This window comes from Lissotriton helveticus, chromosome 2_2, assembly GCF_964261635.1.
Source record: "Lissotriton helveticus chromosome 2_2, aLisHel1.1, whole genome shotgun sequence".
Lineage (NCBI taxonomy): Eukaryota > Metazoa > Chordata > Amphibia > Caudata > Salamandridae > Lissotriton > Lissotriton helveticus.
In genome coordinates, this window is record NC_136060.1 from 108,023,801 (window position 1) to 108,049,902 (window position 26,102).

The 26,102-nt window shown below is 41.8% G+C and overlaps 1 protein-coding gene across 1 annotated transcript in view; it reads left to right on the top strand.

The window, feature by feature from the left end:
- The window catches only part of AASDH (aminoadipate-semialdehyde dehydrogenase), a 550,271-nt gene that overhangs the window by 286,825 nt on the left and 237,344 nt on the right, over positions 1–26,102 (top strand). The window contains exons 9-10 of the mRNA XM_078678161.1: positions 196–388; positions 24,476–24,594. Of these exons, the coding sequence (XP_078534287.1) occupies positions 196–388; positions 24,476–24,594 (312 nt within the window). The remainder of the gene's footprint in view (positions 1–195; positions 389–24,475; positions 24,595–26,102) is intronic.

Consider the following 26,102-nt stretch of genomic DNA (forward strand, 5'->3'; position numbering starts at 1 on the left):
TCACTTTACACACAGCATGTGCATAAAACAGGCGCTCGGCTCTGCACTGCAAAGCTGATCATTATATGCCAGTGTTGTGCATGGCACTTGAGCACTAAAAGTAATGGATTCCATTCTTTTAATTTCCTATCATCTCATTCATAGGCCGAACCTGTAAGAAACAAATGTATAACTTGCCAATTCTTGTTATTGCAGGTAGTAGAAGGTTTTTGTGATGTTGAAGCCTGCGCTGTGACCTGGTATCAGAAGGAAAAATTGGTGCTTTTTGTTGTACCCAGAGGCACTATAGAGAAGAAGAGCATGTTTGCTGAACTTCAAAAGCATCTGAATAGCTATGCTGTCCCGGATGATATATTTGTGATTGAATCTTTGCCTCTTACATCACACGGTAAGTTAGCAGCAGCACCATTCCTCACACCTGTGCTAATGATCTCGTACACATTTGGACCGCACCTGCTACACACTCTGTTCATTTCAAATTTTAACACCTACACACATAGAACGTTGCGTTTCGCACAGCTAACTTATTGTTTTCTTTGCTTTGGGACAAATATTGTAGGTAGTCAATGTTCAACACAATTTTTTTGCTATAATGTGTTTCTTGCTATTAAAGTGTGGTTTAAACTGTACACTGGCACTCTTTGTAATAAGTTTTTGGTTTTTGGGAAACTTTATGAGCCTACCTCTGTTGGACTTGGCCCTCTCTGCAGGATCACATCGAAACTTTTTGCCTTTACACCACCTATTTCTCTGAACCCCTTTTTGTTCCGTGCACTTTACTACTCCTAACCACTGCTAAAGTTCTTGTGCTCTCTCCTTTGTGGCGAAATTGGCATGCACCCAATTGGCACATTAAATTTACTTGTAAGTCGCTAGTAATATGGTACTTCAGGTACCCAGTGCCTGTAATTTAAATGTTACTAGTGGACCTGCTGCACTGATTGTGCCACCCCCTTATATAGCCTTTTTAAACATGTCTCTGACCTGCCATTACATCATTTATATGCAGTTTTAAACTGCCATTTTGACCTGGCAAAATAAACCTTTTGCCAGGCCTAAACCTTACTTTTTTTATACACGTCAACCTGAAGGTAGGTCCTAAACAGCCCTCACGGCAGGTTGCAATGTCTTTAAAAAGATGGAAATCCACTTTTAAGTTTTACATGTCTTCGAAGTGAAACCTCTTAAATTCATTTTTCGCTACTGCAGGTCCTACCGCTTCCATAAGATAGCATTTGGTTATCTCATTACACTTAACAAGTTTTGATCGGGAGTAGATAGGAATGTTGAGTGTGGGCTCTTAGGAATTGTAATTTAAACCCCTCTTTTATTGTAAAGTCAGATTTTTAGTCACAATTCTGTAAATGCCACTTTTAGAAAGATGTCATTTTCTTGTCCCAATCATTTGGGGCCTGCTCCTGGGTCACATGACTAGGTGTGAGCGCAGTTGGCATTTGTGTATTCCTCCCAGACCGCCCCACTATAAAGAGACTGGGTGGTGGCAGGATGGGGGCATCCAGGCAGGATGAGAGGGTGGAGCTGTCACCTGCCACGCTTGCACTTCCAAAGGATTGGCTCAGCACACTTACAAAGGACTTCACACTAGGTCATTGTGCCCCCAGACAATCTGGGACCAGGGCAGGGAGGTAGGAAATTCCAGACATGTCGGCGTTGGCGGGGGAGGGGCACTCAAGAAGCTTCTCCCACTTCAAAGGGGGCAACAGGTAAACAAATAGAACCATCAGATCAACACTTCAGTACACATATGGACCTGCAGAAGAACTCTCAGAGGACTGCCCTGCTGTGTGTGGTATGCTGTGTACTTCAGAGGACTGCCCTGCTGAATTAAGAGGATTGCCCTGCTGCCTGAAGCCTGCCATGTGCCCTCAGGGGACTGCCCTGCTGCTTGAGACCTGCTTTTCTGCTTGCACCCAGGACTACCAGTGGGAGTCCAAGGGCTAGTTGGCTGACTTGCTGATCAGAGCCTTGGGGGCAGGAAAGGCTCCAGCAATCTTGAATCTGCACCTGGACCCAGCCTGAGTGAGCCATGACCCTCCAAGTGGCGAGCCTTTGGTCCGGGACCCTTGAAAGTGGGGTTAAAAGTGCTGTACTAGCCTAACTGAAGGCTCCCCCAAATACAGCGTGAAGCAAGGTGAAGCAAAGTGAAGCCCCCCAAAGCAATGCAACACAGACCACGCACCAAGGACATAAGGTACAATCCTCCATGGGCCAAACATGGTCCTGTGGCGAGCCTGCGCTCCATCGCTGTCAGTCTGACCTCGTGACTTTGTCCCAGTAAAGCGTGACCACATACCCTCAGTTAGTGCTTTGTGCCTTCCGGTGCTACTATTTATCTAAATCTTTTAAAATTGCATATCTGTATTTTTACTGATTGCTTTTTATTGTTTTGGTGTCAAATAATTTATTAACATTTACTCTATATTTTTCTAGCTTGGTATTTATGAGTGGGGGTGGAATGGTGGGGGGGATTCAGGGTCTGGGGCCCAGGTTTCAGGAGTATCATTGACTCCAGTAGAAGGTGGTAATCGACTTTTGACGAGGAGTCACTAAGTAGAGCCAACTGAGAATGGTGGACTAAGAACCGAGACACCCCTTAGTGCCAGTGTAGAGTTCATAGCTCTGAGGAAAGGGATAATGTAGAGTCAATTAAGTCACTGAGTGACCATCCCATCATGGGAGCAGGGTGTCGTCCCTGGTGTCTTCACTCACTAACATCCAGAGCTCGTCCCAATCCTCCACAATTGGGTATCTACACAAACCTCTACTCTCCTCTATATGGAGGACTTTACTTTCTGCTTGTGACCATCGCAATGTCATCATGCGCCATAACACTGTGGAAGTGGCCATTTGAAACTTCACAGGGATGTGATTGCCTGTATTGCTAGAAGGAGAGCGAGGTCCAGGAATCATGAAAGTACTCTTTTCTGCGAGGGCATCGAATAATCCCAGGTGCACAATGTTCCCAAGTGAGTTGGAGTGATAAGGCAGTGCAAGTGTCCAAGGCTCTAAAATCACACAGCCAAAACTCCATCAAAAAAGGCAGTCCCAAAGCATGTGATAGAAATCTGCCAGGGTCTGATGACATGGGTGATTGGGGCTGAGGACCCTGGAAACATGTTTTGTACCCTAGATGGGGAAAGATACGTTTGATGTAGAATAATAAATGTAATTACTTGGAAATGGACATTATGAGAAACTGCATAGATTTTCGAGGCTTGAGCCCATTACTTGTCATATATAACTCACTGGGATTCTGTCTCCCATACCTCCCGTAATAGTTGAAGAGAAATATGCTAGTGGGAAGCTTTGCGACAAGTATATCCAAGTCACACAGTGCCTACTGATTCCCAAAAATTTCAAAAATTTAGACTCGACAAGTAAAATAAAGCCCAATAGAAATTACAGTTCATGTGTGACGGGAATCTACACGCAATTTAAGGCTCACCGTGATGGAGCACGGGTTGGATATGCCAAGCAGGTCCATCCAGGTCAAAGATTTTTCCTTCTGACTTACTTTCTAAAATTGAAGTTAAAATCACCAAGTGGGGCAAGTAAGCAAGCTGTATCCAGCAGAGTCCCTTGGAAGTCAGCCATTGAATGATTGTCCCGTCAAATATGCCAAAAGTAGTATTTATATACGAACACTCAAAAAACATAGAAATAAGCCTGGATGCACATTTACTAACTGCATAACAGCAATAGTTATGGATTAACTGTGCTTTTATGTAACGGAGATAATGTCATACTTATGCATGTGACAGGTTTTTAGATGAAGAAATAGAATTAAGAGAAGCATCAGGAACACTCTAATTTCTCTCTGCTTTACACTTTCACAGGTACCTTCTCTGAGGACCTTCCCATTTCGAATTCCTTATCATCCTGGGCCCTTATGTGATTGATTCAAATTTCTACACATAAATTAATATATTTTCCAGAAATTTCAACAAAAAATTGTTGAAGTGCATATATATGTATGAGTCTTTTGTCTGAATTCAGTTGTGCTTTTGATGCTTTTCCGACCGGTGTTTTTTCATACATTGCGAAAGAGTTAGTGATACAATCACCCCTCTTTGTTGTGTTCACCTCCCCCGATCAGACTATTGTTTGTTTGTATCAATTAATACCCAGGTCCCTTGGGCTAAGTTTGGGTCACCCCATTGTTTGTCATTCTACCATTCATATGCACACATACATCCAACACATACATACAGCACACATGCTCTGCACAGCACTATATACTAACTTGATGTTGGCCGAGGGTGAGTAAAGCACATGGCAGCTGGTTGGAGTAAGCTGGCCCGGTGTCGTGAAGTGCTTTATGTGCGTGGGTGAGGAGCTTGAAGGTTATCCTCTTGTTGATGGGGAGCCAGTGCAGGTCTTTCAGGTGGGGTGTGATGTGGCTGCGGCGGGGGATGTAGAGGATCAGGCGTTTTGGATGCGTTGGAGACGTTTCAGGAGTTTGGCCGGGGCTCCTACATAGAGTGCGTTGCCGTAGTCCAGTCTGCTGCTGACGAGGGCCTGGGTGGGTGACTGTCCGTCTAGGTTCAGTGGGGATCCACTTGAAGATCCTGAGAAGCATGCGAAGGGTGTTGAAGCAGGAGGAGGAGACGGCGTTGACCTGCTTTGTCATGGAGACTGTAGTGTCGAGGATGATCCCCAGGTTTTGTGCATGGTCGGTGGGTGTCGGGGTTGCTCCTAGTGCCGTCGGCCACTAGGAGTCGTCCCAGGCCGAGGAGGTGGAACCAAGGAGGAAGACCTCCGTCTTGTCAGCGTTCAGTTTCAGATGGCTGTTCCTCAAGTAGTCGGCGATGGCCTTCATACCTTCGTGGAGGTTGGTTTTGGCGGTTTGGCCGTCTTTGGTGAGCAAGAGGATAAGCTGAGTGTCGTCGGCGCAGGAGATAGTGTTGAGGTCGTGCTGTTTGGCAACGTGGGCGAGTTGTTCCATGTAGACGTTGAACAGCGTTGGGCTGAGGGATGAGCCTTGGGGTACGCCGCAGATGATCTCGGTGGCTTCGGAGCGGAAGGGGGGGAGGTGGTCCAGTCCAGGGCCTTCTCTTGGATTCCGGCGTCGTGGAGGCGTGCTCTTAGTGTGCAGTGGCAGACTGTTTCGAACGCGGCTGACAGGTCCAGGAGGATGAGGGCCGCTGTTTCTCCATTGTCAAGCAGGATCCTGATGACGTCGGTGGCGGCGATGAGGGCAGTTTCGGTGATGTAGTTGCTGCGGAACCCAGACTGGGACGGATCCAGGATGTTGATCTCTTCGAGTAAGTTGGTCAGTTGTTGGTTGACGGCCAACCATTTCTCTTGATTGATCCAAAAGGGAGTTAGTAAAAGTAATAAGTTAATCTCCACTCAGGTTTTCCTCATTGGACAGTCAGATTCTTCAACAGATCAAATACTGTTTTTGGGGGCTTGTCAGTGTAGGGACACAGTAACATTACATTTCTTTATGTCCCACTTTTAAATACTAGGCAATATACTGTGTGAACTACAAGGGCTACTGTGGTGTGACTCTGGTGGGGACTCGCTGTCTTAAAGAGCTCTGCGCAGACCAGGAGAGGAGGAGCTATCACCTGCACTCCCAGTGCCAAAATCCCGCACATAAAGCACCTTGTTGTCTCCCGGGCGTGGACATTGCAGGCATCAGACTGTGGTAGGGACTCGCTGTCCTAAAGTACTCTGGTTAGCACAGGAGAGGAGGGGCTATCACCTGCTCTCCCAGCGCCACCATCCCGTGCATAAAGCGCCTTGGTGCCTCCCGTGATGTGGGAAGCGCACAGGGCGCGTGCCCGGACAAAGACCAGGCTAAGAGTCTGTGCCCATCCAAAGCCAGATGAGACTGGGTTGGAGCCCACCCTCTAGGCCCTTGTATTCTAGATAGAGCCATCAAAGACTTCTTCAAGTCAAGGTAGGCCTCTTTTCCATCGTATTTGCTATCCCTCTACTGGCTATTCATGTACTTAACAATGAGGGAAAATAATCCTTCTACTGAAAAGAAACCTGTAGACAAGGGACCCTCATTACCCCGCCAATTACCTCCTAACTATCCTCAGCCATGGGAGCAATCTTTACGCACTTAGAGATTGTGGAGAGCCATAGCTTTCCAAATGTTAAGTGAAACAAATGACTTCCTTGGGCCTTCTGACCCCCCCACAGGTGGATATTTAGACGGAATGTAAGGATAGCAACGCAGTTGAAATTTCATAGCTTCAGTCAGTAAGACCCAAAGAGTCCGATGTGACCCCCTCCCCCTCTGCATTATCCAGGATTCCCTTGTAAACTCTTCTTTTATTAATCTAAGTAACCCTTCTCCCGCAATACAAAAGCCTCCCAGAGTCAAGCAAAAAAGATGCGACAAAACGGCCCAAAAGGATGTTATAGGGGCAAAAAAGCCACAGACAAAGTTCGAAATGCCCTCCCACAACAGTGTTGCACCATCTATGGCAAATATCAGGGCTGCATTACAGGATGCCTGCAAACCCTTCTTTGAAAATCTGGAGGATCTACTGATGGACGTCAGACAGGACACTATTGCGCAGATTAAATCTCTGGGGGCTGGGGTGCAAGTGTTTATGGATTTTCATCATGCCACTAAAAATATCTTCCATAATACTAGTCAGCTTCAGCCTCATCCGCATGCTAAGTCCACCTCACCTGTAAACGAGCAGCCTTCTCTAGCATCTTATTCTACCCTTGCTGGCCAGCCACTGTCTCAGCCTGTACCTGCCATGGTCGCTCACCCACAGCTTTCCAAATCCGCTTCAGTGGTTAATAACACTGGCCCTCGTTAGACTAGAGAGTAACGTCCCTGTGCACCAGGAGTGTGAGGACCTTTTGCAACTACCACCCAAATGTACGCCATATTATAGCATACTAGAATTTGTTTCTCCTATGAGTGCAGATATGCAGGAAGACTGGGAGGGCTTAAAAAATTGTCGCTCATTGGTGCAATACAAATTCAGGTTGGCCAACCGACCTAGCGGACAAAATCCTTATGGTCAGAGGGGTTGGCTTGTTGGGATACACCCCAAAGTTTTCTAGGGGTGATTGTGTTGTGGTAAATTTCAGAAACCCCTGCCTGGTAAGCCAACTATTTCACAGACTGGACCATTGTGCGAAAGAGATTGGGCAAGATTCGCACCCTACAGCTGGTCTCCCCTCCTATCTATCATCAACGACCCCCAAAGCAATTGGCCCGGACCCCTATCCAGCGGTCCTGCTCATCACCCCCTTTGCTCACAAAAACTGCTTTGCAGTCATCTCTTGCATGTCGGATGTAGAATGACTAGTTGAGCCTGTGGTCAATCATTTATTTTCTCCTCCCATTCTCCACAATTCTGTATCCAGGCCCCATAAGGGAGAGGTCCTTACTAGCTCCTTCATTCCGGATGATGTCATTGGGCCAGACTGACTCCGCTTTATGTCCTGGAATATAGCAGGAAGAATTTGGAAAATGAGGACTGGCTAGAACTAATTGATAAGCATGATGTAATGTGTCAAGAGACTTGGGCCCGTGAGGATTTTTATGTTGATGGGTTTCAATTTGTTTGCATAGCTGCTACACCATCTTTATCAGGCAGAGCGAAGGAAGGATAGGGGTTTTCACCTCATTTAGAATAAGCAATTTGAAAGTTGAGTAGCTGTTGTGTACCCCCTGTTGCCAAATTTTACACTTGCAATTTCCTGGACATTTGAATGTATTATTAATTCATTTTAATTTTTATTATTTTACAAACCATCCTATTCATGTGATAAGTGAACTGGTTCAATGTATAACAGATTACTGTGAGAGACACCCAACAAGGGGGGCTATTTTCTGGATGGGTGATTTTAACATCTCTTTGTGCCCCCTTAGAGGTGACCGTGTTTGCGGGGTCATTGATTGGCAAGAGGAAAATATAATGCATTTTATTCACACCCATGTGGGAATGCATTGAATTAGGGTATAATGAAACATAGTTTACTTTTTAGCTTCTATTCTTTTAAGGACAGTGCTTTTATCTCACCAACGTTTATAGGAAAAGGCAAGGAAACTGCAATTGATTTCATCCTGTTTTCACCTAACATAGTCCCGCATCCAAAGGATTCTTATATTTTCCCTTCTAAAATTAGTGATCACACCCCCATTGTTACCCTAACAAGCCCCCTGACTAAACCTCAAACGCGCCGCTCTCTCACTGAACTCCAGTTTTCCAAAAATAATGGTATTTGCCTCAAATGGGAGAATGTAGACTACAAAAAGTTTTTTTGACCCTTAAGCAAGCTGGAGTAATGACTTGTCTCACAGAGGAGGCAAAGGTTGAGGAGGTTCTTGAAAGTTGTGTCGGCCTTTGTAAACTTTTTCCAGTCGGCTGGTTGCAAGGAAAAACCCAAAAGAACCCTGCCCTTACAAATGGCTTAATACAGCTTGCACCATCACCTTAAATCACCTAAAAAACGGGCATCAAAAGCATCGCGCCATAATATTTAGGATTTTAGACAAGTCAGGTCCATATACAAGTCCACTCTGAAAAAGAGGAAGCAGAAGGTAAGGAGGTAGGCATGGGAAGATGTGCAAGCCTCCTCTGAACTTAGAACTTCAGGGCTTTTTGGGAAGTGTTAAATATGCCTTTATTTACAGATGGCAATCAGCTGAGAATCTCATATCATATCCGTGCAGAGGATTGGGTTTGCCACTTCTCAAAGATTTTTGACCAGGACCAACCATCCCTCACTCCAGCAAAAGTTACCCATCCCTTCCCCTGCTGACATTTTAGCTCTAAGTAATTCCATTCAAGTTAGCACAGTATCTGGAGCTATACTAAAATCATCTGCTTGGAAGACGTCAAAACCAAATGGGGTTCCAATTGATGTTTTTAGATATAATACCACTTTTTGGTCACCCCTTTTAACAAACGTTTTCGGTATAGTGGTAAGAGGTGATTCGCCCAAGTCCTTGAAAGAGTCCATTATCAGCCCCATATTTAAAAAAAGGGACAGACGCCAACCCACCTGTTACAGAGCCATCTCCCTCTTGAACTCTTCTCTAAAGATCTTGGGGAGGGTAGTTCTGCAAAAACTGGAAGATTTGACTGTGGCGGAAAACTTTTCTCAGAAGTGCAATATGGTTTCCGCCCGGGAGTTAGCACATTTGAGAAAACCTTGCTCTTGTTAATGGGGAAATTTGTCGAAGCTTGGAGAGGCACTCTTCATAAGGCTTGTATGAACCTCTCGAACTCATTCAATTTGGTTGATTTGTGAAATTCTGGGTCATGATGGGCAAAGCAGGGATCAATCCTGCCTTGGTCGACCGCTTTTCAGTTCAAAAGTATTTTATTGAGGTAAATAATATGAAAGAAAGCAAAGTACAATATTAACGATGGTATGATGAACATACAGTAAAAGATATGAGATGTAGAAGGGATAAATAGGTCAATTATAATAAGACAATATGCAGTTAAAATCAAGAATCAATAGAATAATAATCAAGTAGGTATAAAACATACTATACATGCAAGTCAATATACATAGTGAGTAAAAGAAATATAGCAACCTAAAGGAATTTATGGAGGTTTTGCAAATTCTTGTTGTAAAGGAGTTAGAGACAAGGAACGCCTGGCATTCAAATCAAAGAAGGATGTAATGGGGTCCCATAATTGTTTTCTTTTTGTGGCTAAAGCTAGTGGGTAAACAAATGTTGTGTCTGATCTATGGTTATCACAAAGATCAGAGAGAGGAATTTGCACAGCTGTAGGTGATCTGTGATTTCAACAGGTAACGATGTGTAGCGTGCAGCCAGGGAAAAACGCTGTCTGTACCGGTCAGCGTATATTCAAAGACTATTACAAAGCTACCCCTGATGAGAGGTAGACTCCCCAGTGCACAGCTTGAACATGACACGTGGTCTAAAGTTTTGAAACACGCTTCACATAAAGTTCAATCCACAAGATTCATTGATGCTTCATTCTTTAATGAATATACATTCTACTCCATGTATAATTCATCATGTTCCAAATATTGATAATATATATCATCCACAAAGGTAGTTCTCAATATTCAATGATCCCAATGCATTTCGGGCTAAACCGTAGCCCTTCCTCAGGGGATAGCTCTACAAACAAAGGAAATGTCATCATCAGGTCTAATTCGATTTGACATAAATAATACTGCAAGTATGAAAGTACTGAATTATCCAGACTGTGTATGGAAATCATAAAACCAAGGGTAAAATAACGTGAAAGAACCCAACTTGCCAAAGATGCATGTGTCACCACAAGCAGAAAGCCAAAATACCAAAAATGTAAGAGTTACTACGTGCCTCAAGATCTTAAACTCGCAAAAGGAGCCACAAACAGCCCCAACTTCCTATATCCCGTTCCACCCAGGGCGTGTACAGAGCATGTAAATAAATGCGTGATACTAAAACTTAAAAAGAAGCTCAAAATGCACCTCGGTGTAATTAACGCACAGTTCGTGAGCACAGTGCCTGCAATTCTCGCCCGCATGTTAAACAAGCGTCCCCCCCAGGAGGTACTTACAGCAGAACGCGGTCAGCGTCAGACCGTGTATGACATCGGGTTGACTAATGTGAACGCGCGAGTATACCGCTAGATAAGAACAACGTTACATGAACATAAAAGATGGACAATGAAACGTCCAAGATGGGCGCCATCTTGGACTGGTAAACAAACTCCCAGATCAATGTATATATCTTCTAAGTAAAAACACAAACGGTGGAATAGGAATGTAAAACAAAAACGTTAAGATGAGAAAGTAAAGCAACATAAAACAAGGGATGAAAAGAGCAGAAAAAAATAAACAAGAAAACAGCAAGTATACAGATGAAAGGTAGATAACACAGGGATAATTCACAGATAACACAAAAACTCCATGCGATCATTGAGCCCGTGCGGCTGCATGGTCGCCATGTACCGGATCCAAAAGTTCTCTCTTTTCAACAGAGTTTTTTTGTTGTCGTGGGTCAATGGTATTTGTTCAAGAATTTGATATTTCAACTGGGCAACAGTATGCTTATGATCCAAGAAATGTGCTGCAACAGTGGATTTTAAGTTGCCAGTCCTAATGTTGCTCTTGTGTTCCAACAAGCGTGTCCTGATTTTCCGTTCTGTGTGTCCAATATAGCATTTGCCACAAGGACACTTGAGTAGATAAATGACATTTGCAGAGTTGCACGTGGCGTTGACACGCAGTTTAATCGGGTGACCTTTCATGGGATGATTCACAATGTTCCCTTGAATACAATTATGACAATTGCTACAGTTGTAACAAGGACGTAGGCCCTTGTAATTCACAGGTAAACATTCCAATTTGGGTTTGCATAGTATCTCCTTTAAGTTTCTTCCCCTGGTGTATGCAAACAACGGTTGTTGTGAGAAGGCTCCCTGAAAATCCGATTCCAGGCTTAGTAGTGTCCAATGTTTAGAGATGATGTCCTTGAACCGTTTGCTCAACACTGTGTACTTGGATACTACAACCATCCTAGTATTTTCAGTTTTGGTGCGAGTCTGTAATAGTTCATCACGGGTCATATTCCCACACCGGGTGACAGCCTTTTGAAGAGTTTGTGCTGGGTAGCCACGAGCCTTGAACCTCTCAACCATATTGTTCATTTCAAGTTGGCAAGTTTCATCTGATGTAACGATGCGTTTAACGCGCATCAGTTGGGATAGTGGTAAGTTCTGCTTTAACCCCAATCGATGAAAGCTTTGGTAGTGCAACATTGAGTTGCGATCAGTGGGTTTCCGAAAAATATTGGTGGTCACTGTGCCTGCATGTCTCTCAACCTTCACATCGAGGAAGTGAATGCTAGATCTATCAAAACACCATGTAAACTGTATGCGGTCGTTGACTTGATTCCATGTATTCAGAAAATCCAAGAGGGCTTGTTCAGAGCCAGACCATAACATGAAAATGTCATCAATGAATCTTAAGTACAGTTTCCCACAATTAATCCAAGCAGTTTGGTTCAGTATATGGGATTCCTCGAAAGATTTCATAAAGGTATTCGCGTACGACGGCGCCGTACAATTGCCCATGGCAGTCCCGCAGAGTTGGTGAAACCATTTATCAGATACGGTGAAGTAACTATGGTACAAGGTGAAGACCAATAGTTCCATCAACAGCACCTGCAAATCCGAGTCAAGATTGGAATGGGAAAGTTCATGTTCAACTGCCGTTAAGCCTAGGTCATGAGGTATAGATGTGTACAATGAACAAACGTCCACTGTGCACAATATCAAATCCTGATCTTCTAGCTCAGTAACAGCCTGTTGAAGCTTGATCAAAAAGTCAGTTGTATCCTTAACGTGAGATCTGGAGTTCAACACGAAAGGCTGCAGATATTTGTCCAAAAACTTCCCAGTGTTCTCATGAATGCTCCCTCTAGTTGAGACGATGGGTCTCATGGGTGGTTTGGTGGGGTGCTTGTGCACCTTGGGTAACATGTATAGTACAGGTGGCTTCGGATTAATGGGTGTCAAGTACCGTCTTGTTCTGTCATCGATGGTGCCATTGTCAAATGCCTGACCTATGATTTTCACTAGAATTGTGGCGAACTCATTGGTTGGATCAGCAGGTAAAGTAGCATAAGTGTTCGGGTCTGACGTGTGTTTTTCAATTTGTTCTGTATAGTATGTTGCATCCATGATCACCAGGGCACCGCCCTTGTCAGCAGTTTGGCAGACAATCGAAGAATTGTTGGCAATCTTCTGAATGATGTTCTTCTCAGTTTTTGTTAGATTCTCACGTTTCACCTTGGATTGGAATGGAAGTTTAGCAATGTCACTTTTTACTAAATTCTCAAATGTATCAATTATTTTATGACTCACAGGAGCCATAAAAGTACTGTGGGGACGTAGTCCTCTCAACATGTCATCATCACGTGACGGAATGGTAATCACGTTCTGAAAATAGTGTCTCAAGCGTGCATTGCGTAGAAGTTTGAAAACGCTCACTTCGAGCTCCAAGGTGTTGGTTCCAGTAGTAGGAACGAAAGATTGTCCTTTTTGTAGCACTCGAATTTCTTCCTCATTCAGTTGGGTGGAAGAAATGTTGATTACCAGGTTCTCATGGTCAATTACTTGCGTCGATTGACCCTCTTTGTTTTTGCCTGTTCTTTTGCGGCCTCTGCGGGTTTTGCCCCGCCTGGGTCGCTGGTTTGATCCTGATCCTGTTCTAAAAAATGAACCGCAGAATTCGAGGTACCAGGTTGTTGAGCTGATTGTTCAGTGGTAGGCTTCTGGGTTTTACGTGTTGTTTTGTCACCATCAGATGATGAAGTCTCATTCTCAGAGTACGGATTGTAAGGGCGATTTGGGCGTCGGCGGGCGTACACTTCTGCCCAAGTGTACACCTCGCCGAGCTTGTAATCGATGGTGTCCCTCTTATATTTCCGAAATTTCCGTTCCTGTGTCTCCCGAGTGTGTTTGTCTAGTTGGGCATTCACATCTTCCAACATTTTAGTAAGCTCGGCTGGATCCATGGCACTGTCAAGCTCAGTACGTACGGTTTGTATTTCTTGGGCCAAATCCTCCAATGTTTTGGACAGTTCCTCCACTATGAGTAGAATCAAATCCAACGAGCATTTGTTGAGGATAGCGTACCACCTCTCAACAAACCTCGTATTATTTTTGCATAGTAAGGGTTTAAGGGGGACCCGTAGCCCCCTAGGGATCCGTTGGGCGCGATGGTACCGCACGAGGGTACATGCGTGTAGTTTTTGATTCGATTCCTTCTTTAGTAAGTAGAGCAGTTGTTTAATGTTGCTCTCAGCGCTCCTGGAGCTGGTAGCAGCAGCCACATCCTCCTGAATCATGCCATAGATTTTGTCGGCATCCCCCGTCGTGAAGGCGAAGGTGTCGGCCTTGAGTTCTGTCATATTGGATACCAAATCATAATTCATTTTGCAGGTTAGAATAGCGTGCCAAATCCTCGGGACAGGAAAATAGTGGACTCACAAAGATCAGAGAGAGGAATTTGCACAGCTGTAGGTGATCTGTGATTTCAACAGGTAACGATGTGTAGCGTGCAGCCAGGGAAAAACGCTGTCTGTACCGGTCAGCGTATATTCAAAGACTATTACAAAGCTACCCCTGATGAGAGGTAGACTCCCCAGTGCACAGCTTGAACATGACACGTGGTCTAAAGTTTTGAAACACGCTTCACATAAAGTTCAATCCACAAGATTCATTGATGCTTCATTCTTTAATGAATATACATTCTACTCCATGTATAATTCATCATGTTCCAAATATTGATAATATATATCATCCACAAAGGTAGTTCTCAATATTCAATGATCCCAATGCATTTCGGGCTAAACCGTAGCCCTTCCTCAGGGGATAGCTCTACAAACAAAGGAAATGTCATCATCAGGTCTAATTCGATTTGACATAAATAATACTGCAAGTATGAAAGTACTGAATTATCCAGACTGTGTATGGAAATCATAAAACCAAGGGTAAAATAACGTGAAAGAACCCAACTTGCCAAAGATGCATGTGTCACCACAAGCAGAAAGCCAAAATACCAAAAATGTAAGAGTTACTACGTGCCTCAAGATCTTAAACTCGCAAAAGGAGCCACAAACAGCCCCAACTTCCTATATCCCGTTCCACCCAGGGCGTGTACAGAGCATGTAAATAAATGCGTGATACTAAAACTTAAAAAGAAGCTCAAAATGCACCTCGGTGTAATTAACGCACAGTTCGTGAGCACAGTGCCTGCAATTCTCGCCCGCATGTTAAACAAGCGTCCCCCCCAGGAGGTACTTACAGCAGAACGCGGTCAGCGTCAGACCGCGTTCTGCTGTAAGTACCTCCTGGGGGGGACGCTTGTTTAACATGCGGGCGAGAATTGCAGGCACTGTGCTCACGAACTGTGCGTTAATTACACCGAGGTGCATTTTGAGCTTCTTTTTAAGTTTTAGTATCACGCATTTATTTACATGCTCTGTACACGCCCTGGGTGGAACGGGATATAGGAAGTTGGGGCTGTTTGTGGCTCCTTTTGCGAGTTTAAGATCTTGAGGCACGTAGTAACTCTTACATTTTTGGTATTTTGGCTTTCTGCTTGTGGTGACACATGCATCTTTGGCAAGTTGGGTTCTTTCACGTTATTTTACCCTTGGTTTTATGATTTCCATACACAGTCTGGATAATTCAGTACTTTCATACTTGCAGTATTATTTATGTCAAATCGAATTAGACCTGATGATGACATTTCCTTTGTTTGTAGAGCTATCCCCTGAGGAAGGGCTACGGTTTAGCCCGAAATGCATTGGGATCATTGAATATTGAGACCTACCTTTGTGGATGATATATATTATCAATATTTGGAACATGATGAATTATACATGGAGTAGAATGTATATTCATTAAAGAATGAAGCATCAATGAATCTTGTGGATTGAACTTTATGTGAAGCGTGTTTCAAAACTTTAGACCACGTGTCATGTTCAAGCTGTGCACTGGGGAGTCTACCTCTCATCAGGGGTAGCTTTGTAATGATCTATGGTTATAACAGACAGCATACCACCATGCCTGATACGAAAGTTTAGTGTGATCTTTCCAAAGTTTAGGGATTTGCTGAAAGGCTACCGCTAATAGTAAGTCAATTATCTGGACCCAAATAGGAGATATGCTTCCTAAGAAAATGTGAGTAATAGAAAAAGGGTGATTTGAGGAAAAAATAGTATTAATTTGGGACCAAACCTTATTCCAAAATATATGGACTGGAGCACAGTTGAAGAGTAGATGCACCAAGTCTGCATGTGGTGAGGAGCATGTCCAACACGTATCAGAAGAATCCGAATGATATTTGCTAAGGGCAAGTGGCGATATTAGGAGTCTATTATAGATAAAAAATAAAGTCTGAGTGGTGTTTGCAGCCCTAGAAGATTTGCGCAATTTCAGCCAAATTTTATTCCATATCTCAATAGACCATGAAACATCAAAATCCTAATCCCATAATGTTTCTGTCTTTGTTTTGGCACGGGGTAGTGATGGAGCGTGAAGAAATGCATAAATCTTGGAAGCTCTGCTACCTTTAGTCAATAAGGTCCGTAACGAGGATATATCAGAGGAATCCGTATATTGAGGAGGAGAGGATGCATTGTAAGTAATGTACGCTGAATGTAATGCTTGTGTCAGTAACAAGTATTTGGGATGAAATGTGGGGGGTAAATTAAAAAAGGAAGCAGCTTGAGAAAATGGGATGATGCGGTCTTGATGAAATAATTGATGTACCCAAATAAGGTTACGTTATCTCCATGCTTTCCAAAAAATTGGTTTATTATTTAGCAGAATAGAAGTATTGTGCCATATAGGTTGTTTAAAAAAGGAGGATATGAGAGGCGGCGGGAATATCTTGGAAGTATATTTAAGAATAGGAATAGATAACGATTGTGGCTTGCGTGAAAACAAAAGATATTCCTCAAAAGTGAAAGGTGAAATAAAGGATTGTTCCAAAGTTAACCATGAAGGAGAAGGCGCGGAGGGATCTAGAATCCATTTGGATGCTTGATTTAATAAAAAGGATTTATGATATAATAAAAAATTTGGAAAGTTCACTCCACCTTCTGACTTGGGTCGGGATAATTTGGATATAGACATGCGAGAGTGTTTATGTCCCCATAGAAATAGGGATAGGATTGAATGAATTTTCTTGAAAAACTTCAAAGGTATTGAAAAAGGAATATTGGAAATCGTAAAAAGAACTATGGGTGAGAGCATCATTTTAACCGTATCCAATCTGCCCCACCACGATAAGTAGAGGGGATGCCATTTTGTAGTAAGAGCAGTTAGTTTTTGTATGCAGTCCTCCATGCTACGAGCAATGGAACCTGAAAGAGAAGAGCTAAAATGAAGACCCAGGTATTTAATATAGTTAGGATTCCACGTGAAACCCGAATTGGTAAAGTCAGCCTTAAAAGTAAATTTAGTGAGGGGCAAGATTTCACATTTGTCTTTATTTAATTTGTAACCGGAAACCTGTGCAAAAGAATTAACTTCATCCAGAAAACATGGAGGGATGATTCGGGATGTGACAAAAACAATGAAACATCATCAGCATAAGCTGCCATTTTAACTGAGGTCTGCTTGGATTTAAAACCGTGAATTTTTTTATTTTGACGGATCCGCAATAAGAAAGGTTCAAGGGCAAGGTTAAACAGGAAAGGAGATAAGGGGCAACCCTGCCTAACCCCTCTTTCCAAGGAGAAGTATGGAGAGATACCACAGTTTGCCGCAATAGCTGCTCTTGGATGGGAATATAAAAGAGAAATCAGAGTAGAAATTTTTGGCCCAAATCCAAACCACTTCAAAGTCTGGAAAAGATAAGTCCATTCAACTCTATCAAAAGTTTTCTCAGCATCTAGAGCTATAGCAGCAATAGAATCTGACGAGTGAGAAGTTTTGGATAAAATATCAAAAAATAACCTAGTGTTGTCCCCAAGCAATCGACCCTTAACAAAACCAGATTGCTCCTTTCCTAAAAGATCAGGTAAATGAGATTTTAAACGTAAGGCCAAAGCCTTTAAAAATATTTTGTAATCGATATTTACTAGAGAGATGGGTCTATAATTTTACAATGTTGAGGATCTTTTTCCCGGGTTAGGGAGAATGCAAATGAGAGCATCCGAAAAAGAGCCAGAAGAGGTATCAGAGTCGAAAAAGGTAGATAAAAGCAGATGTAATTTTGGAAGAAGGAGATTGGAAAAATGCAGAAAAAATTCAACCGTAAAGCCATCTGGGCCTGGGGCCTTATCCTTTTTAAGAGTTTTCAGTGCGAGAAGAAGTTCTTTTGTGTTAAATTCGTCTCTAGGGAAGAAAGGTCGCCAGGTATGTCAGAAGAGAGATGAATTTTAGATAAGAAAGTATATATAGATTGATCGGAAGAAGAGGATTCAGAAGAATATAGTGTTTTATAAAATTGAAGAAATTCATTCAAGATGTCTTCATCCTTATGCTTTAACGACTGATCTTGACCAAAAACAGATTCTATATTGCTTTTATTTTGTTTAATTTTTAAATAATTGGCAAGTAATTTCCCAGCCTTATTTTGACCACCGTAGAATTTGGCACTGGATTTTAATAAAAAATTTGAAGCATTATCTGTGGTGTCTTTATTAAATTGAAGTTTAGAGACAATAAGTTCATTTAAGCAATCTTTCGCTTTGGAAGTATAATAGGAGTGTTCTAAACGTTTGATTTTAGAGAGAAGATCTGATGTGGCTTGTCGCGCTTTTTTCCGCTTGCGAGATACATAACCTTGAATAAAGTCTTGAGCAGCAGCTTTGAAAGCATCCCAAACTATTGAAAATGAAACGTCAGCAGAATGATTTATCAAAAAATATTCATGGAAAATTGAGGTAAAGGATGAGACAAAATTTGAATCAAGAAGAAGGGAATTATTAAAACGCCATTTTCGAGTAAGGGATGGTTTTTGTAGTATGTCCAAGGAAATGGTGACTGGTGCATGATCAGAAATCAATATAGGACCTATTTCAGAAGCAATTAAGGATTGGGAAAGATGATGAGAAAGAAAAAAATAATCTAATCTGGATTGAGTGTGATGAGGTGGCGCAAAAAGGAATATTCTCTGAGGGTAGGGTTGCAGAGCCTCCAAGCATCAATAAGTTTTAACTGACGTATAAGATGTGTAAATGATTTATGTGATTTATGTGGACTGTAAGTGGCAACAGAACATTTGTCTAAGAAAGGGTCGAAAACTTCATTACAGTCCCCTACTAAAATAAAATAATCATCATAATATTGGGTGATGTGTGGGGCTAAGGAGGTCCAAAACGAGGCATCACCAGTTGCAGGGGCGTAGATGTTGAGAATGGAAACCGGAGTATTGTCTATGATAAATTTGACCAGTACCCATCGTCCTAGTTGATCCGTACAACTCATGAGAATCTTGACAGAAAGGGATTTCTTAAATAAAAGAAGGACTCCATTACGTTTGCCATCTCCCGGAGAGAAGAAGAGTTCACCCACCAACCTCTTTTCAGCTTGGCAGATTCATCGGCAGAAAGATGTGATTCCTGTATGCAGGCAATATCCGTATTAAGATTGGCGAGATGAGTTAAGACTCTATGTCTCTTAATTGGGGAATGCAAACCTCTAACATTCCAAGATACAATTTTTAACGGCATGTATAAAATGTAAAGGAGTACAAAGCATGTGATGCATTACAATAACTGTATGTAAATCCATGGAACTGAAAGAAAATAATACAATAGGGAAAAATTGTGGAGAGAACAGAAGAATGAAAAAAAAAAGAATCAGAGTTAGTAGCAAAGAAAGATGAGATATAAAAAGGAAGAACGAGCAAAAGAGGAGAGAAGGAAAAAGAAAGAAAGGAAGGAGAAGAATATAGAAGAATAAGAAAATGGTAACAAGAAAAGATAACTTACATAACATCCAAAACATAGAAGGGGTGGCAGGGTGGAGGCCACATAGAACAATGACGGGTCCAAAAACTCAAGGGGAGAAAAAGGAAGGGAGAACGATTCCCACAGACTCCAGGAACAAGAGGGGAGGAGATGATAATCAGGAAACAAATCTGTATGAGGAAAAAGAACAACAAAGTAAGTCCAACCCAAGAACTAAATACTTGTTATATGTAAAAAACCATAGCAAAGTAATAATCAGCCATCAGAGAGAAACTATAATCGTGAACTGTAAACCTGAAATAACAGAAACATTCTACATGTATAAGGACTATTTAGAAGTAGAAGCAGAGGCAAATTCCATGTTGTCAGTATTGTGGGAGTATAAGAAACATTTCAATTTCAAAGGATCATCATAAGTAGTTTTGTTATTGAGAGTCACTTTGAAATTCAAGGATGAAGAAGCCCGAAGCGAGCTCCCATTGAACATAATTGTGGCCTGAAGGAGAGGAATTCTTTGCGACGATCAGCCGTGGATTTAGCATAATCTTGCGAGAAATAAAGAGGGCTTCCTGACCAAATGATACGTTTCATGGACCTTGCAGCAGATAGAATTGTAAGTAGGTCAGTATATTCGAGGAAATACAGGATGACGCCTCTTGGTTTCCGTGCAGTCGAAGAGGTCATTCCACCGGGCAATGAGCCTAGACGATGTGCTCTTTGTATGTTGAGGTTGGTGGATTCTGGCAGATGGAGAAGTTTTGGCAAAAAGGTTTTGAAAAAAGCAATTGGGTCAGAACCTTCTGAATTTTCTGCCAGGACATTTATGCGAAGGTTGTTCCTTCTGTTCCTGTTTTCTAAATTTTCAATTTGTTTGTGTAGAAGAGAGACTTGCACACACAAAGGGTCTACTTTGGAAACAGAGGTTTCAAGTGATGCTACATTTTGTTCCAAGGTAGTGACTCTATTGTCCACATTAGACCACTTGTCAGAAAGCATTTGTAGGGTGGACTTAGTTTCTTTTATAAAGTTATTTCGTCTAGCAGTAGATCCATTGTGGTTGAAGTAGACTGCTTAGGGGGAAAGGGAGGATCTTTTTTAAGCCTTTTAATAGAAGTCTTATTAGTGCTGGAAGATGTTGGGGTGGAAGAGGCAGAAGAGGCCTTGGAAGATTGCGCATCAGGTGTGTCCTCCATTGATAAGCACTGATAACGAGAGCTAGTGTGTATCAAAAATTTCCGTGTAGAAGGTGAGGGTTTATGAAGATCTTTAGATAATCTTCCCATAGAGTCAAGCAGATACACAGGAAATTTTACAAAAATCAAATGGCATGAGAAGAAAAAAAAAATACGTAACTATGAATGACTCAAATATCAGTGCTAGCACTTATATCGAGAGTAGGAGAAAGCACAATTAATAGCAACTAGTTGAAATACAATGAGCCTTAATATGATCTTAAATGACTGACAAGAACGATAATATTATCATAAGAAATGATATACGTTGCATGCTGAATCCAAAGTATAAGTACCATAAGTATAGAGACAGTGAATTCAATATCAACAATCTTTCATAATGAGCAATTCAGATATAAGCATTGAACAGCATAAGTAGTGAAACTGTATAATTGAGACCAAAAGGATTAATTAAATGCAAGTAAAGATCTCAAATAAGGCAACAGAATTAAGACATGGGACATGGGCTAAATTAGGGTAATGTAGCTAACATGAAGTGGGAGAGTTTAAGAAAGAAAGCATATCTGCTTTAAAAAAGACATGGAATAGTGACTCAGAGGAGCCAGGCTAGACGAACAACCATGAAAACGATAAGCAGTTATTATATTATTTCCAGAAACATGTATTAAGGCCAAATAGTGTGAAGAAAAGTAAGTAGCAGTCACATTCCAGTGTCACCACGAAGATTATATGCAGCTCTGAGAAACTTGATAAGAAGAAACTCGCTGGCGCTGTTAATTGCAGGAGAGATATCCTTAAGATGGTGAGAAGTAGCTGCCTCACAATATTGCTGAGAGGAAATGGCCTGTGGCGTCTGAAATAGCGCGAAGCTCCACAGTCAATTTGAGGGAATAAAGAGCATTTTCCACCGTGTGAGGAAAGAAATCTCCAGGAAAGCGGAGCACAGGGGGTTAATATTCAGCGATAATGAGGAAGGCGCTGAGGCGGAAATGCGCGTTGAAATTAATGCCGCATAGGAGCAAGCTCCGTCAGCGGGTGCATAAAATGGCGGCAGCTACCTGTCCTGGCTGCGCTCCACAAACAACGCGGACAACTCGATGAATACGCTGCCGGGAGACATGACGGCGGGTTCCGGTGAGTCGTCAGAACTTCCCCCGCTATCTCCAGCGTTTCAGCATCATGTCAGGTCCTGGGAGTCGCGCTGGGCTCGTCTCCGCTTCCCGTGTCCCGTGAGAGTCACGGACAAGCCGCCATCATCTTCGGGCGCTGGCCACGTCCCCACTTGGTCGACCTCTTGAAAGATTTCTATTGTGGCACAATGGCTCGGTCCGTTTTGGTATTAATGGTGACTGTACTCACTCCTTTAATTCCAGTAAAGGTGTGAGGCAAGGTTGTATTTTAGCCCCCTTTTTTTTATATAAATGAACTTGAGTCGGAGCTCGTGATTAGAAGCAAGGATCTCCCCATATTTGGGAACCGCCAGTCCCTGTCTTACTTTAAGCGGATGACACAATGTTAATCGCCTGCAATGCAAATGGGCTGCAGCTGCTATACAACTCTTTTCACGTTATTATTCGGTAGCTTAACCTAAAAATAAATCACCAGAAATCACATAGAATGACATGCGACCAATAAAAACTTGCTCATGCACATACAACTTAGATTGCTTCCCACTTATTAAGGTGCAGCGTTTCATTTACCTTGGGTACTTGCTGGTTGGGACAAGCTCCATAGCCTGTAAATTTGCCATGCGATTTTTAGGTTCTCTAAGAAACTTGTCCATAAGCCCATCAAAGAACCAATTACCTTGTATTAAAGCAAATGGCGACTTATGGGGCTGGTGTCTGGTGTTATACTCCCCCAGGTAGTTTACAAACGATTGAGAACAGATTCCTGTGCAGACTTTTGGCCTCCTCTAGGAGTAGTGCCAGTCTTATTGCCCCTTGGAACTTGGACTTCCTTTTTTGGAGGATATGGTCAAGGCTTATCCATTGTTCCTTTGGCTGAAGATTTAGTTCTCACTGCATACTCCATAGTTGCGATCAGTGGTTGAGGACTGTCTAAGACAAGCCTGCATGGACTCCATTCCTTGGTTTGCTTATGTTAAGAGTACTTTTTCTGACCTTACCAAAACTCCATTATTCCCATAAAGAAATTGAGAATGGTCTAAAGAATTTGGCGAAATCCCTTTATTCCAAAATAGAAATCAGGCAAGACTTTTCAAATGTCTATCCATGAGTTCCGTCTCCTGTTATCTAGAAATAAAACTCTCAGAAGGAACAGAGCGATACTTACAGTGGATCTCAAACCCATAGCATAGATTTTACTTAACTCATTTTAGACTTAGCACTTTGCACTTTCTGGTAACTTATCCCCATTAGTGCATTAGTAATTCTTTGCCCCTGTGATAACATCTCCAACCAATCACTTGCACATTTTATGTTTTTTTCTGATTTCTATGCACATCCTAAAGTTTAATTTTTATGTCCAGTGCTGCACACATATGGCATTAGAAAGTATATTAAAAGCCTGCACCTTTTATAGCTTTTAGATTCAGAGCACTGCTGTTTATTTGTTTTAAGTTATGTCCGACACGCTCTTTGAATCAGAAGACAGGAGAATTCTAATAAGACCTAGGAAATCTGTTCTCGCTATGACCAGTTTGTATATTTCTGTCTAAGCTGAACTTTGCCTCAATTGTTACAACATGGTTAGACCTTAAATGCCACAAGATTATGATATGGTTTTTGATACTTTTATGCCTTTTATCTCTTGCATTTTTATATTGTATATATGTTTGCATTTATTTGTGTCCCTGTTGATCTTTTACTTTTCATTTTGCTCCGCCTCGATCGCCATAACACGTATAGGCCCTAAGCCCTACAAGAACGTATTATGAATTCTGACACATAAATGTTTTAATCCTTTGCAATTTTATACTGCTTATGTGGTTGATTGCATTTGTGCTTTTGGTGATGTTTTTACATTTTATGGCTAGTAGCCGAATAAAAGCATCTTGACTGACTTATTAATTTTAAACTGAAGGTTTTCCCCCTGTCTGAAAGGAGCTTTTAACAGGTCGGGTTGCAGGTTTAAACTGAAGCAGCAATACTTCATTGGTATGCCTGAAGCCATGTTTTTTCTGTCACACATTTTAGATACTTTCATTATTTTGTTAAAATTGTGCTATTGCCTGAGGATAAAAGACTGGGAAAGGAAATGGATAGGAGCTACATACAGGAAAAAGCAATATGTGAAGCGAGAGGGTGCCCTTAGAAATGTTAAAAAGTTTGGAAAGGATGGATATGTGATGAATGAATATGTTGATTGCCGGCAACCTTGGATGGTGGTGTGGGAGGAAGAAGGGGAAGGGGAAGGATGGTTTGCGCATTATTGTATGTTATAAGATTTGGAAAATCAATAAAATGCTTTACAAAAACAATTGCTAATGATATCACCTCATTGGCAAATGGGCATTTTTTTATTCACTGTGATATTATCCCAAAGATAGATCTCTATGCAAATCTTCTCTCATGTAACTCCAAACCCTTGAACATAATCTTCCTTTGCAAGTTAAATATATTTTCATCTCTCTGAGCTGTCTCCTAGCTCCATTCCTGAAGTTATATTGTTAATATTATTTTTACTGGCTTATCTCAACAACTACCTTCTCATACTATCTTTCCACAAGTGTGCATAGGTGAACAACAACCTACAGCAACTTGTACCTTTTTTAATACTATGACATTTCCCACCACCTCCAAAGTAAACCTTGAATGTCAATGAAGATTACACGAAAAATCACATATCCTTTAATGTCTACTGACATTGTTTGCATACATACCTTTTTTGATTATTGTTCTAGGGAAAACTGACGCATCTGAATTGGGCAGGCTTTACAAAGCCCATCTGAGCATGAGAATTCCTGCTACTCAGATCCACGATGGAGAGGAATTGTGGCATGTATTGCAGTTCATATGGAAGGTAGATTTTCTCATCTATTCTCTGCTCATTTTCTCCTATTGTTCCAGTCATGCCCTGGTCAATGTTTCCTCATATATTACATGCACATTATTTAATGTCCTAACTACTCAAAATGTATAGACATCTTGGTATTTTATTTACGTTAGAATTCTTCACTTGAACATAAATGTGTTTTTATTTTCTGACTTGGGCGACATTAAAACAAAAGAATGTACCATGGTAATTGCAGTTACATTGCAGACCCAGAATTTTGTTGACCAGAAATGTTGATTACATAGACATGTGAACTGGTGTGTCACTATTCCAAACCCATTACCTAGTAATTAATCTATCCTCTTGAGAATAACCTGCTTGGCTTTCCCCAAATCCTTATCATCGAATCGCCCCCAAATGGTTCATTAAGATGTGTGAACCATCGTCCAAGAGATTAAGGCTGACATTTTGTTCAACATCAAGGCTCATCTAACGTTGTTACCAAAATTGTTTCAGTACTCATTCCTGGGAGGAAACACATTTGAGTTAAATCCGGCGAGTGGCCTTTTTCCAGATAGTTTGAAAGAGTGTAGCAGGTGTTTTTCCCAGACCCTTTAGGCCGCTTGAAAAATGCAGATACCACTATTACTAAAACACAATCTGCGCAAAAGATGTTATGGGTCAAGATTTAAATGTAGGCCAGTGTTGTTCATTTATTTCTTATGCAGGCATGATCCCATGTATTTGTACTTAAACATGTTAGTAAAAGAAAACTGTAATTTTTTAACGGTAGTTCTGTGATTGAGTCAATGTGATTCAGACGTCTTATGTAGTGTAAGAAAATGCCTTTGTGTGGATACAGTTGTTGAGCTCCTTCTATATGTTTAGCAAATACGATCTATCACAAGGTCTCCCAATGTGTAATAATATGAAACATTATGAAACCAGAGACTTTTCATCCAACTTTGGCAGAATGCAAAGAAAACAATTTCAGCCCATATGCCTGTTCCGGTAAAATCAGACAAAGTATTTATTATCTTTTAAATTCTCAAAATTACATCAAGTTCCAATATGATTTGGCTCCCTCGTAACCAAGGGGGAATTTTAAATGTAATAAATTCATCTGTTCTTGGTATATTGTGAGAATGTTTTTTTGAGGGGGCTAATGACAATAACTATAAATTCAGATCCTTTATCAACTTTAATACCAAGTATTGCATACATTTAAATCAAATGAGTATGTGGTTTATATGTGAGTTCCACTAAAAAAACATGCATAGAGATGGAAGGAACATATTGGAGCCCCCAATAGAGACACAAAATAGTCTAAGACTGTGCACTGGATGAATGAACACCCTGACACCATGTGTGCCATATTTGGGCGGCATGACCTTGCTGGCGTTCTTTTGGCCCCCGCAGACTCAGTGGAAGGAGACCCCGGCGCCACGTTGGACGTCAAGACCCTCAAGGTCATCGGCAGCCACCGGCGGCGTATCCCCGATTATCATTCCAGATGACACGAAGCCGGCTGGGCG